Genomic DNA, 13,737 nt, shown 5'->3' on the forward strand with positions numbered 1-13,737 from the left:
ATTTTTCGTTCTTTCTATCTTTTATTATTTTGTTAATAGTGTTTAATGTTCATATTATATATATTGAATACAGATTTGAGCCAAATAACAGGGAGAACAAGAAAGAGAGAAAATCGAAATGAAATTCAGGAAGAAACGATAGAAGGTATTTTCAATGTCTTTCTTTCAAAGCATATATATTTTTTCATATTCATAATTCATAGGTAGTATGAAAGGAATATTGTGATATGTTGAACACTAGGCTAATAGAAGAAACATTGAACATAACTTTAACTTATGATTCATTGCATCTGCATCATGTACCTTTTCTTCTTATGGAAATGATCGAAAAGGTGATGAGAAATTGTATCATTTCTTGGATAGAGGATTAGGTTTGGCATTGTATTAGTTGTATCAAATTTTTTTTCAATACATAAATATAATTTTTTCTGATACGTAGATATAATTGACACTTCATTTTTTAAACCAATAATGCTTAATTTTGCACTCCATTATATTGTATCACCCTAAACTAAATACACAAATGTAATATGTATCAATTTTTATGATAAGTGTTTGAATATAGTATCACCCATAAAATAAATATACACATATACATTTTCCCTATGTTGTTTCAGTGGATAATCCTTCTGAAGGACTGAAAGTTCGAAGCAAACTATTGAGGAAAACCAGTTTAAGTGACGACTTTTGGAGCCCTCGTACTAGTGCATGTGAGATGGAGGGAAGCAATTCAGAATTTGTTAATCATGGTAAGTACATACTTTTCACTCTTTTTATTTTCTGATTGAATTTAACATTGCCTGGAACAGGTCTAATTCTTTGGAATCAAACGAGGCAACAATGGTGTGGAAATACAACACCGCAGAAGATCAATGCTTCAGTTGGAGAACCCAAATTAAGGTAAGTTTCTCACATTTTTGGTAGTGTAAGCATGAATGAATCTTATTCCTTCGACACAATTTGGTCTTAAATTAGTAATATTACATACATTTTAATAAGTTTGTTCTATCATCATAATTACAGTTTATATACAAGCTATGAAATGTTCCTAGAGATCAATAAGCTTTTTTCTCAACCAATCCCTTTACCGGTAAGTTATCAAATTATGTTAGATAGTTTTCTTTTCATTTTTCTTGTAACTAGTTGCTGACTGTTGTGCATTTTTTTTACCAGGAAATGGTAGACTTTCTTGTTGATGTATGGGAGCAGGAGGGGCTTTATGATAGAGCAACCACATAACTCATTATTCTCACCAACTGCAAATTGTGTTATGGAAGTTCTACACAAGTCAAGACATAAAAAAAATCATATAGGGATACCAACAAATGATCAAACTTCAATTTTATTTCCCAATTCAGATTAAACTTTGACTTCTTGTCCTTTTTTTTCACATTAAAACTAGTGCATTTTAAAGGGGTTACTCACAGAAATATCTTTATTGTGCGGTGGTTTTTAATATTTATCTTTAAAATTTAATGGTTATTTTTTTTCTTGATCACTTTAAGTAAAAAAGAAAATGAACGCAAATATCTCTAGTGTGTATATATATATGTATATTATTTAGTATTAAATAAGCTGCTGGTAAAGATTTAAAATATCATAAGGTCAAGATCCAAAATTAAGTATTTAGAGTTATTTACATACCCATAGATATAAAAGCCATTTATCAACTCTGGTTAGTATACTTATGCTATTATTATCTTTCTTAAAAGAAGAGTAAGATTTATCATATTTGGAAATATGAAAAGAATTGGAAGTGGCCGTCCTTTTCTTCAAATATTCAACTCAATTCTTTGATAGTCTTGTGGTGAATTTTGAAGTTGAGAGTAGAAAAGAATTGTGCTAGAGAAATTGGGATTTGGGAGTGGTGGAAGGCCAATGGAGAGAAGAAAGAATAATCGGAGTAATTTCCCTGGATAGTCAGTACCGTACCCATGTTTGGGAAATTACCTAGGAATATCACTTATGTTTGTTTTAGGACCACAATATCACCCAACTTTACCTCAAAATATACTTGACACAAAAAAATATTATCTCTCTCCTAATAGGATGCCATGTCACAGGAGATAATGTTTTTTTTTGTGTAAGTATATTTTGAGGAAAAGAGATAAAGTTAGGTGATATTGTGGTCCTAAAACAAACATAAGTGATATTTCAAGGTAATTTCCCAAACATGGGTGACTATCCAGGAAAATTACTCGAATAATCGAGAAGCCAAAAGACCATAGTCAAAAGACAAAATTACCCTCACTTTTGATTTAACTATCAAAATTAGAAATCTGTCCAACTTTTGTTACACAATGTACAATAAAATTAAGCTGTGGTCGTCCTACCTTTCATGCTTCTACATAGTAGAGTAGATGGTTCTTGCCCGTGCTAAGCACGGGCCCAACAATTTAATTTATGATATAATTTTATTGTGTTTGATCTTCCTAGGAAATATGTTCGAGAAACCAAGTACCATAATTAACATTTTTATACAAAAAAATTACATTAGACAAAAAATAAAAATACGACCAATAAGTAAAAGCTTTTATAATGATCAATAATCTTAGTGAGCTCTAGCTTTGAAACGATCAAGAAGTTCCTAAATTCTATCAACCTTTTTTTTTATGGTTTTTGTTCTTGCACTTGAACTCCACTCTGAGCAGTCTTTACCCAGGTACAAATATAGTTGTGAACTGCCAGGACATTGTGGGGAGGGAAAATTTTACAGCAATCTCCACCAACCGGCAACATATTCACTAATCTTCATCTTGATCACACTAAATAATATTGATCCACAAAAGTTATGATCAATCTTCTACTCTTAACAAAAACAAACAAATAGTAATAATAATTACCATCAGTAGGTCATTTCTGTGTTTCAATATCTCTTGCTCAAGCACCTCGATCGGAATGTGATCCCTATGTAAGAGGTTTCATCCCATATTAAGATATTTTTGTGCAACTTATGAATATGAATCTTGAGATCGAGACAAGACAATCACCTGAAGTTTCATGCGTAGTACTTCCATTCCCCTTTTTGGCTGCATCATTTAGTATTTACAAAGAAGTTGAACTACAATAAGCTCTGCCTTAGACGTCAAAGAAAGAAGCTAGTAATTAATAATAAGTTTCATTATTTGGTTCCACTGGGAAGAAAATCTGCAAGAAAGGATGAAACTTGTTATTTGTAAGATAATAAAAATTAAAACCAGTTAAAGAATGCTCTATATATACTGCTTGTAGGTAAGACTCACCTCCCTTTTGCTTTAAAAATTGGTGCTCGAATAGATGTTTTAGACTACACTCTATAGTATCGATATACCAACACCAAATTAACTATTGCATCATTTAGGAGTTTTCAGAAAAAACAAATCTTTTTGAATGAGATTTGTTAAACCTTGGTTATGACACAAAAAGAATATAGTGCCTAAGTGCTGAAATTGCATTGGAGCTTGATTTGAAAGTTTTGAATGCAAGGTATAGTGTAGAGCCGTCAATATGGGCTAGGCCTGGCAAAACCCGTAGCCCACGTACTAGTATAGTGTCTTAGGAACTAATGTTAAACTAACCTGATTATAGTAACAGGAAAACTTCTATTCACAGCAACATACGTGACCATTAAATCTCATTAGGTGTTCTCTAGAGTGGATCATGAACAAGTAATTACATAAAAGGAATAGTAAATGATGGAGGCAGGCCTCATTGACTTGAACACAGTTGGTGATCCGTTTAACTCTGCTAGCAAATTGGAGTATTCCCTTTAATACAACACATAACTATTATGATTTGGGTATCAATGTAAAATTTCAAACAAAATGAGAATCAACTTGTGTCGATTTGCGCTGCTTCAAATCTTAGTTGTTAAATGAAACTAACACTGTCTTTTTGAAGGAAAAAAAAGGGACATACAATGTATGTAATCTAGAAACGCAACTCAATTGAAGAGATAAAAATATAGAATAGTGCCGCTGGTTTAGAAAAATAAGGAAATACCTAACAGAAAAATGAAACTGAAAACGAGAACTAAAATGTCGAGTAAAGACCTGGCAACAACCAATGGCGTAGCCAAAAATTTCATTAAGGGTGTCCAAACTTTGAATAGTAATTTTTTTTAAAAATGACGATTTAAATTACCAAAACAAATAATCAAGTTAAGCAATAGTTAATTAAATATAATAATATTTTTAATAGAATTACAAGTGTATAATTCAAAACTAACATAAAGACAAAATAAACTACTATTGAAAACATAATTTAAATATATTATTACAATGGTACTCGACGAGGTTTCATACCCTGAAACGTTTTTATAATAGACTCATTAGAAATAGTACGAAATACTTTCTTTTCTGCATAAGACAATATACAACCGTCTAAAAACTCACCATCCATCCGATTTCGCAAATTTTTAATATACTTCATTTCTGAGAAAGAAAACCTTATTCCACAAGGAAAAAATATTAAAATTTAAGAAAATCTTATTCCACAAGGAAAATGTATTAAAATTTAAGGAAATAATTCAATTTTACGTTTATATATAGTATAATTTTTCGACGCAGGGTATCCAATCGGACACCCTGCAGTCTACGTGGCTCCGCCTGGCAACAACCATGAAATGAGACCTGGCAACAATCAACACCTCAAATCACGATGTTCCTAATTCCCCATCATTGGAGACGCTTGGAGAGAAAATATCTGGACAACAATCAATCTCCAAAGGGAATGACAAGAGTTAGGTGAAGGAAACAAGTGATTCTAGATGGACATATTTAGTTGAGGAAGAAGAGCATATTTCTTCACCTGCAAGGAGTAAGTTAAGTCCTCAAATAACCATATTTGCACCTTCAAGTAAGGCAAATCCATTTATGACAGTGAAAATTAATAACTCCACCTAAGATCTTGACCATTACCACCAAGGTATTGGAAAAAATCCATGAGCCAGAAGTTGTAGTTTCAAGACTTAGTCCAACTACAACTTATGATGGTGACTTGGGCAGTGAAATGTTTACGAGGATGATGAGGATGATATGCTAGACATATTATTTGATAAGGTATCTAAGGATAGGGATATCTCTCCTAGGCAACAAAGAAGTGGAAGCAACAAAAGCAAAAAGAAGACACATGAAAGACAACATATAGTTGGGATGGTAAGGTAACTGGGGAATTTATTCCAAGGCACCTACAAATGCGACTGAAAAAGCAAAATCATATGATCGTTTCAACAATAACAAGATCCAATAAATCCAAAAAGAAGTGATGAATTATCAAGTTTTGTTGGACATACTTGACGAGGAAGACAAGAGGGAAATACTTCAGGTTACTTTACATGGAGAATCCATCTCTTTTGATTCTTACATATGCAAAATGAAGTTTGAGGTTGATAACTCAACTTTATTCTTGGATTTTATATTTTTGCATTACTTAAGTATCCTCATTTGTAGTATCATCACAAAGTGTATTATAAACTCTGATGATCATAGAATATCTACTTTTCTCTAGCTCTTATTTTCTTCATGCTTGTTAATTAGTAGAGGTTCGTTAATTACCTCATTAAGATTAGTAAGGTAAGGCCTAGCCCCCCTTGTTTTTACCTTTTTCTTTGAGATCCTTTTCTCTTTATTAATAAATCTAGCCCTAGGCACACCTTGCATAGCGGAATTGCTTAAATTTTTTTTGGATATCCTTTCTTATATATAGTAGTACTAATAAAAAAATTATTTTGCAAAGTTGTAACTATAGAAAACAAAATAGGTAAGTTGCAATTCTCATCTACCTCATGACGGATAATAAATCACTCTAAATTTTTTGAAAATTGGATTTTTTTGTAACGAGCATCAAATAATGTAATTTAGCAACTACTGAAGTAGGTGAAGCTGTGAACTATCATGATTCAAATCCAGACAATTTTAAATAGGATGTCTTACCTTTTTAATTTACTTAAAAAGCTTTGACGGTTAATAGTGATACTTATAAATGTAAAATGGTCAAAATTTTATTCTTTACTTAGAGAAAAAATCAATTTTATTCTTCCTTATACTATTAATTTAAAATTACACTACCATTACTTGAATAATTCAAATATAAATGTAAAAGGTGAACACTTGATCCAATATAATAGCAGACATTTTGTAGAAACAAATATTACGTGGCATGTCATCTCAATGTCCCAACCCATTTTTGCCTCCCCTCCACTTGTTCTTCCGCCATTAATGTTTCTATTCTTATAACAATCACTAATATTGTGTGGTTAAAAAGGGTGAACTGTTGTGCTTAAATGAGATGAATATTACTTATCTAGATGAAAATAATTAGTGATGGAAGAACCAGTAAAAAGAAGAGGTAAAATGCGTTTTTAGGATATTGAGGTAGGATGTCATGTAGTGTTCATCTCATCTTTTTTTTTTTCAAAAAGAAGAAGATGAAGGTGTTTATGTAATTGGTAATCTTTATTTTGGTTGATTGTCTATTTTTGGTCTCAATAAGGAGTTTTTTGAGCTTGAAAGATTCAAATATTAAATTCCCAATAGTTTTCAACCATACCCACGTGTAGAGTCTTGAAATATAGAGGTATCTTCTTGATTCTTTCATCTTTTCGCTTAAAGCTTGTGCTTTTTTTTTCTTTTTTCTTCTACTATGATTGATTTAGTCCATTAAGAGCATATTTTGTGACTATCTGTTGAGGCAGAATATCTATTCAAAGGATAGTTTATGTAGGATGGTCTTTGTCTGATGTTTTTAATCTTCTAGTTTTTCAGAAACACGGTGCTTTTTCCAAGCTTCATATCCAAGTAGAAATAAATCATCTATGCTTTTATCATGTGGGGAAAATGGAAAGAGGATTTGTGTCACTACCGCTTTTGAAAATTTTGAGCAGAGGAATCATTCTTCCACTGAAATCTTTATTGATAAATTCCTCTTTGAGGTATTCAAGCGTCTACCCAGTGGCAGTGAGACAAGTGCTTATGCTTGTGTTTCTAAGCGATGGCTCACACTTTTAAGCAGTGTTCACAAGGATGAGATCACAGAATCTAAGAGATATCTTGCCAGGTCCCTTGTTGGTAGGAAAGTCACAGTTTCCAGACTTGCTGCTATTGCCATTAGAACTTCAAAACATGGAGGTTTAGCAAAGATATCTATTCGGGGAAACAACGTTTGTCGTGGTGTGACTGATGTTGGTTTCAAGGATATTTCTCGAGGTTTCCCTACGCTCAGAGAACTTTCCTTGTGGAATGTGTCTTCTGTTGGTGATGAAAGTTTATCTGAGATTGTCCATGGATGTCATTTGTTAGAGAAACTTGATCTTTTCCAATGCCCAAGAAATAGAGGTATTCTTGATTCTTTCATGTTTTCGCATAAAGCTTGTGCTTTTATCTTATTTTTTATTTCCCTTTTAAACTTTTGGGGTTCTACATTTTGCACTAAAATTGGTTCTTGATTGTGTAGTGAAGATGCTTTGCCTTTTTTTCTTTTCTTTTCTTTTCTTTCTTTTTCTATGATTGATTTAGTCCATTACACACCCAATTTCTACTGTAAGCCACATCCACGGGGAGCCTCAGAATTAGTCTGGATGCCTCGGAACCTAAACAAAGGTTTATTCTAGACCAAACTAAACATTTTGGGACTAACTGCACTGAAGAAATTCTCATTCGAGCTTGTTTACTCAGAATATTGACTAAAGTCAAACTTAGGCCTTAACTTGAAAGTTAAAACGCTTAATCACATTGACTTACACTGAAAGTCTCGGGAGTTGTGTCAACTATGCTACTAGCCTAAAATGACCCTTCAGGACCTGATGGAAACGTCAGAATTGGATTCTGAGGTCATCTTCCTAAACTTCTAATAAAAATTGACAGTTCAAGGTTCAAAAGCTCCAAAATAGTAAAACTCGTATAATTTTTTTTTAAATGATGTTGATATTATATTTCGAAATGATTTTCGTTACACCATCAATATCTGTAAAGCTTTCATAGCAAAATTTATTTACTTCTGTACTTCCATCCAATTGATGTAGCCTATTTTTTAGGTCCGGGTGGTTCTACATGTCTGGAGCATAGGAGTCCTAATGCGGTGAATGAGAGTCGAATGATGAATTCATCTAGGACACACACTTGTGAGCCTACTCTTGTTCCTTCCCGGAAGTAAGTACCCCCTTCATCGTGTACAATTATTACTAATTTGAATTCAGCACATGCCTATTTTTTTATGGCCCATCATTGCTAGTATTCAACTGTCTGATTAACCTACTATTTGGAATTTTCCTATTGATAAGTACGGAAACATATATAATACATTTTTTCAACAACGTAATATTGGTCCATGAGGAGATGGCCTAGTGGTTAAGGCATAGGACTAACAACTTGGACATTCTAGGTTTGAATACCAGCTAAAACTCATGGTGCATCCATCTAATCTAGCCTTACTGGGCAGCATTACCTTGTCAATATGTGCTTGTGGGATGGATAAGTTGTCCAATGAATTATTTGGGGTACATGCAAGTTGGTAGGGACACCGTTAGTATTGCTAAAGTAATGAGTAGGCGCTGAAAATATATATGACATAAGGATAATCTGAATGTGTACTGCTTAGTCATATGATAATTGATCTAATCTCTCTTCCTCTTTGCATTTCAGGGGAAGTTTTAACATCTTAGGTGCTTTAAAATTTGTACCTGGGATGCTCAATAGCTGTATTTGGGCTCATCCTCCTTCTTATTTTTTTAGTTTACTTCAAAATTCTAAGGAGACATTGATCTTTTTACACAAGGGGTTGTTCCTCTAGAAAGAAATTGCTAGCTAGATTATCAATTTTGCTTTCCTTTTTGAATATTTATTGCATGTTGTGGCATTTAATTCTCATAAATACTGCCTGTATCTTTTATGCATACATAGTCCTTTTCTTGTTTTAAAAATATTCAGCCTTTTCTCTTCCTTTTAGATATTGCATGCTGGGCTATTATGTTGATGCACCAGTGGATTGGTGTTGTGAAGAATGTGATATTGGCAAAGGGATAATGTCTTCATCAAGTGGATAGGTTTTTTGGATGGGAGAGACTTATGTATGATTCTAGCTCCTTTTGTTTATAGTTTTTAGCTTCTATTATTGCAACAAAAATGCAACATCCTTTATTATATACAATAAAAAAGAAAAAGAAAGCAACAAAAAATGAAATCTAAGTGAAAATTGTAAATCAAAATAATAGATATCTGAACGATAGACCTTTAATTAGAAAGATACATATATACAAGCACCAAAATGAAATATAAGTCTACTATCTGAAGGTATTGTAATATATGGCAAGAGATGAAAATAAGATAAAGTTGAGGATGATGATGATTTAACTTGATATATAATAATATCAAATTAAAATACTTAATAATGTATCGATGACAATTCAATAAACCTTTTGATTTTCAGTGAAAATTTAACGCTTCTTGTAGTTCGTTTCTATACAATCCTTTTAATACTAAATCATGCAATTTACTCCAACTTCCCCTATATATATATATATTTAATAAATTGTAAATTTTACAACATTTTGATTTAGTGTAGGAGTAAAATGCTAATTCAACTTTGCATTTTGGAGCTCCCCATTTTTAATATAAAATGATATGATATGTGAATGCTGAAATAATGTATAAGTGAAACTTTTTGGTGTTTGTTGAGTTCAATAATTGAATTGAATCATGTTAATTGTATTAATTTTATTTTGTCCATGTTAAGTTCGGACCCAAATTAATAATAACAAATAAATTTATAGTTATTTTTTAAAAAAAAAATGTTTTCTTTTTATAACATCAATTTGACATTTTGTAAGGACTTAAATACAAAATGATATCCGAAAGTTGGTAACTAATGTATAATGAAAAACAAATTTGTATGTTAGATTGGTTACTTGATGCACATTCAATAATAAGTCCCAACCCGGCCCTTATAAATGGGTCCTCCTTCTTCCCCCTAGGGTTTTCATATAATTCTCCAAATCTTTCCGCCGCCGCGGTTGTGGTAACATAAGGCTAAGATAAGGAAGTAGAAATCCATTTTCAGCTAATGCTTCTTCTCTCTTCACGATAATGTCTTCAGGTATGTTACGTTTCTATAACTTCAATTTGAATTAAGAAAATTCATGTAAAGACTAAAAAAATTGATATCCTTCCTTATATATATCTAGTAGCAATAATAAGAAAAAAACTATTATTTTCTAAAGTTGTGATTTTGATCGATCTATCTCATAACTGATAATAAATCACACTTTATTATATAAAAAATGGTTTTTCTTTTAATGAGCATGAATGATTTCTAAATTTGTCAAGATATGAACAAATAGTTTATCTATAGGAATAAGGTTTAGAAATCACTTATGTGAGGGTGAAGTGTACGCTGCTTCAAGGATAATGATATAAAGACCAATTCATTATGCACTCATGATTTTAGGAGGTGTTCACGACTGAAACAAACTCAACCTTGAGAACTGTAGACGGTTAAGGGTTAGTTGTGTGACTTGTATTATCTAGATATACAACAAAGTTTGACGGTTCAAATATATCACATCTACCAATAGATATCGAGTGCATCCGGTATGAGTTCACTACTGAAAGTTCAAAGGGAAACCTACGTATCCAAATGCAATTAATCTTTGCTTGTAATCACACACCTGTCCATATTCCTATTTCATATAGTCATTCCCCATTAATGTGGGGAATTGCTCAGTTTTAAAAGTGTGAATGAAAAATGAAGTGATTTTTTTGAAAGGTTGTGACTTTTTTGATAAGGCACAATAAATGCTTGTTCATACTATCCTTTTATTCATAACAGAGGGCCGAGTTTCCTCTCATTTTTCAACTACAATTTTTCTGATTTTCTACTTTTTTTATTCTTCATAAAAACTCAAGTGTGATTTACATTTGTTGAGTGAGTAGTTCGAAGTCCAATAGAATTTGAGGTATCACTATTCTGTTGAACTAAATCGTTCTATCCTATGAGATATATTCCATAACCTAGGATGTTTGAGGGAAATAATTTTCTTTAGAATACACTGTGAATTTAGTAGGCTTGGTTTTTCAATATTTTTTGTTCTTTCTATCTTTTATTATTTCGTTAATAGTGTTTAATGTTCATATTATATATATTGAATACAGATTTGAGCCAAATAACAGGGAGAACAAGAAAGAGAGAAAATCGAAATGAAAATCAGGAAGAAATGATAGAAGGTATTTTCAATGTCTTTCTTTCAAAGCATATATATTTTTTCATATTCACAATTCATAGGTAGTATGAAAGGAATATCGTGATATGTTGAACACTAGGCAAACAGAAGAAACATTGAACATAACTTTAACTTATGATTCATTGCATCTGCATCATGTACCTTTTCTTCTTATGCAAATGATCGAGTAGGTGATGAGAAATTGTATCATTTCTTGGATAGAGGATTAGGTTTGGCATTGTATTAGTTGTATCAATTTTTTTTCAATACATAAATATAATTTTTTCTGATACGTAGATATAATTGACACTTCATTTTTTAAACCAATAATGCTTAATTTTGCACTCCATTATATTGTATCACCCTAAACTAAATACACAAATGTAATATGTATCATTTTTTATGATAAGTGTTTGAATATAGTATCACCCATAAAATAAATATACATTTACTAGAAAAAGGGATCGTATTATCTATAGACATAAGTTGTGCATTTGTTTCTTTACAGTTACGGGTTCATATTGGATTTACTATAGGAATGAATTACAAAGTCATGTCAATTGAATTTTTTTAATTGATATATATAAATTTTCCCTATGTTGTTTCAGTGGATAATCCTTCTGAAGGACTGAAAGTTCGAAGCAAACTATTGAGGAAAACTAGTTTAAGTGACGACTTTTGGAGCCCTCGTACTAGTGCATGTGAGATGGAGGGAAGCAATTCAGAATTTGTTAATCATGGTAAGTACATACTTTTCACTCTTTTTATTTTCTGATTGAATTTAACATTGCCTGGAACAGGTCTAATTCTTTGGAATCAAACGAGGCAACAATGGTGTGGAAATAAAACACCGCAGAAGATCAATGCTTCAGTTGGAGAACCCAAATTAAGGTAAGTTTCTCACATTTTTGGTAGTATAAGCATGAATGAATCTTATTCCTTCGACACAATTTGGTCTTAAATTAGTAATATTACATACATTTTAACAAGTTTGTTCTATCATCATAATTGCAGTTTATATACAAGCTATGAAATGTTCCTAGAGACCAATAAGCTTTTTCCTCAACCAATCCCTTTACCGGTAAGTTATCAAATTAAGTAAGATAGTTGTCTTTCCATTTTGCTTGTAGCTAGTTGCTGACTGTTGTGCATTTTTTTTACCAGGAAATGGTAGACTTTCTTGTTGATGTATGGGAGCAGGAGGGGCTTTATGATAAAGCAACCACATAACTCATTATTCTCACCAACTGCAAATTGTGTCATGGAAGTTCTACACAAGTCAAGACATAAAAAAAAAATCATATAGGGATACCAACAAATGATGAAACTTCAATTTTATTTCCCAATTCAGATTAAACTTTGACTTCTTGTCCTTTTTTTTCACATTAAAACTAGTGCATTTTAAAGGGGTTATTCACATATTATCTTTATTGTGCGGTGGTCTTTAATTTTTATCTTTAAAATTTAATGGTTATTTTTTTTCTTGATCACTTTAAGTAAAAAGAAAATGAACACAAATATCTCTAGTATATATATATATATATTAATGTGATTGGTGCTTACTATTACATATGTAAATGCTAAGGTACTAGTCAATATATGTAAATGTTTTTTTTTCAATTTTAGAATATAATATATAAGTGATACTTTTTGATGTGTGTCAAGTTTAGAAATTAAATTGAATCATGTTAATTATATTAGTTTTATTTGGTCTATGCTAAGACCGGCCAAAAATCAATAATAAAAAATAAATTTGTAGATATTTTATTTTAGAAAAGTTTCTGTGTTTTGTTTATGCTTTGTTTTTATAACATTAATTTGATATTTTACAAGGACTTCTAAAATATTAAAATACAAAATGATATCTGAAAGTTTAATGCAAATATTTTTATTAGTTTATACATTTGTCACGATCCAAAAGAGTCATGAGTGTCACCCGCACTTAACCTCCTAGATGGGGGAACCAACGAATTCAACCCCAACTTATATTAATTGTTCTACTTACGAAATCCAATCATAATGCAAAATCTCAAATCTTATTAAGGTAAGAAATACAAATCCACTAAAGTCTATTAAATATCGTTTCCCAAAACCTGAAAGTCATCACATCAAGGACATCTAATCTCCAAATACTAAGTCTAAGAGTGTCATAGACATCGAAATAAACAAATAAAGTAGTTTGTGCTCGAAAACTAAGGACATCATGCCATGACCGAGAGAATCCAACACGAGTTAGAATAAATAGTTCACCCTCAAACCTGATGTGCAGGAAACTGTCTAGAGCTGAGGGCAACTTGAAGTCACAGGTACAACCGTTGCACTCCACAAAAGGAAAACACAAGGAAGATACAAGTAGGGGCCAGTCAAAGACAATATGTACCGAGTAGATATCATCGGCCGCCCTAAAATAGAAACTAATATGCAATAAGTAATAGTATAAAATCAACAATAGCACTTAGCAAGTGACAAACAAAAAACAATATAAACAAGTGCAACCCTGAAGCAAGTGCGTAATCAATCCACAATATCAGGAACACACATGAGAA

General features: G+C 31.7%; 3 protein-coding genes across 3 annotated transcripts; all 3 read left to right on the top strand.

Moving 5' to 3' along the window:
• Positions 1 to 598: 598 nt before the first annotated feature.
• Positions 599 to 1,239, top strand: LOC125824961 (uncharacterized; the record flags this gene model as incomplete). Its single annotated transcript, XM_049504312.1, has 4 exons — positions 599 to 749; positions 810 to 900; positions 1,024 to 1,090; positions 1,174 to 1,239. Coding segments are annotated over 4 exons (375 nt in total), but the record flags the coding sequence as incomplete, so codon positions are not given.
• A 5,554-nt stretch (positions 1,240 to 6,793) lies between these two features.
• LOC125824962 (EIN3-binding F-box protein 2-like) lies at positions 6,794 to 8,766 on the top strand. Its single transcript, XM_049504313.1, has 3 exons — positions 6,794 to 7,313; positions 8,012 to 8,126; positions 8,619 to 8,766. The coding sequence occupies exons 1-3, from the start codon at positions 6,794 to 6,796 to the stop codon at positions 8,764 to 8,766; spliced, it is 783 nt and encodes a 260-aa protein (XP_049360270.1).
• A 3,014-nt stretch (positions 8,767 to 11,780) lies between these two features.
• LOC125824964 (uncharacterized) lies at positions 11,781 to 12,421 on the top strand (the record flags this gene model as incomplete). The annotated part of the gene is made up of 4 exons (XM_049504314.1): positions 11,781 to 11,931; positions 11,992 to 12,082; positions 12,206 to 12,272; positions 12,356 to 12,421. Coding segments are annotated over 4 exons (375 nt in total), but the record flags the coding sequence as incomplete, so codon positions are not given.
• Between the last annotated feature and the right edge of the window lie 1,316 nt (positions 12,422 to 13,737).

The sequence above is a fragment of the Solanum verrucosum genome, unplaced genomic scaffold, assembly GCF_900185275.1.
Source record: "Solanum verrucosum unplaced genomic scaffold, falcon-dt-bn FXZP01000086.1, whole genome shotgun sequence".
Classification (NCBI taxonomy): Eukaryota; Viridiplantae; Streptophyta; class Magnoliopsida; order Solanales; family Solanaceae; genus Solanum; species Solanum verrucosum.

What these genes read in the sequence shown, in the direction of transcription:
- LOC125824962 (XM_049504313.1), top strand. Translation starts at nt 6,794, where the DNA reads ATGCTTTTATCATGTGGGGAAAATGGAAAGAGGATTTGTGTCACTACC. An exon ending in CCAATGCCCAAGAAATAGAG is followed by an intron (nt 7,314 to 8,011) that starts GTATTCTTGATT and finishes CCTATTTTTTAG; the next exon opens with GTCCGGGTGGTTCTACATGT. An exon ending in ACTCTTGTTCCTTCCCGGAA is followed by an intron (nt 8,127 to 8,618) that starts GTAAGTACCCCC and finishes TTTGCATTTCAG; the next exon opens with GGGAAGTTTTAACATCTTAG.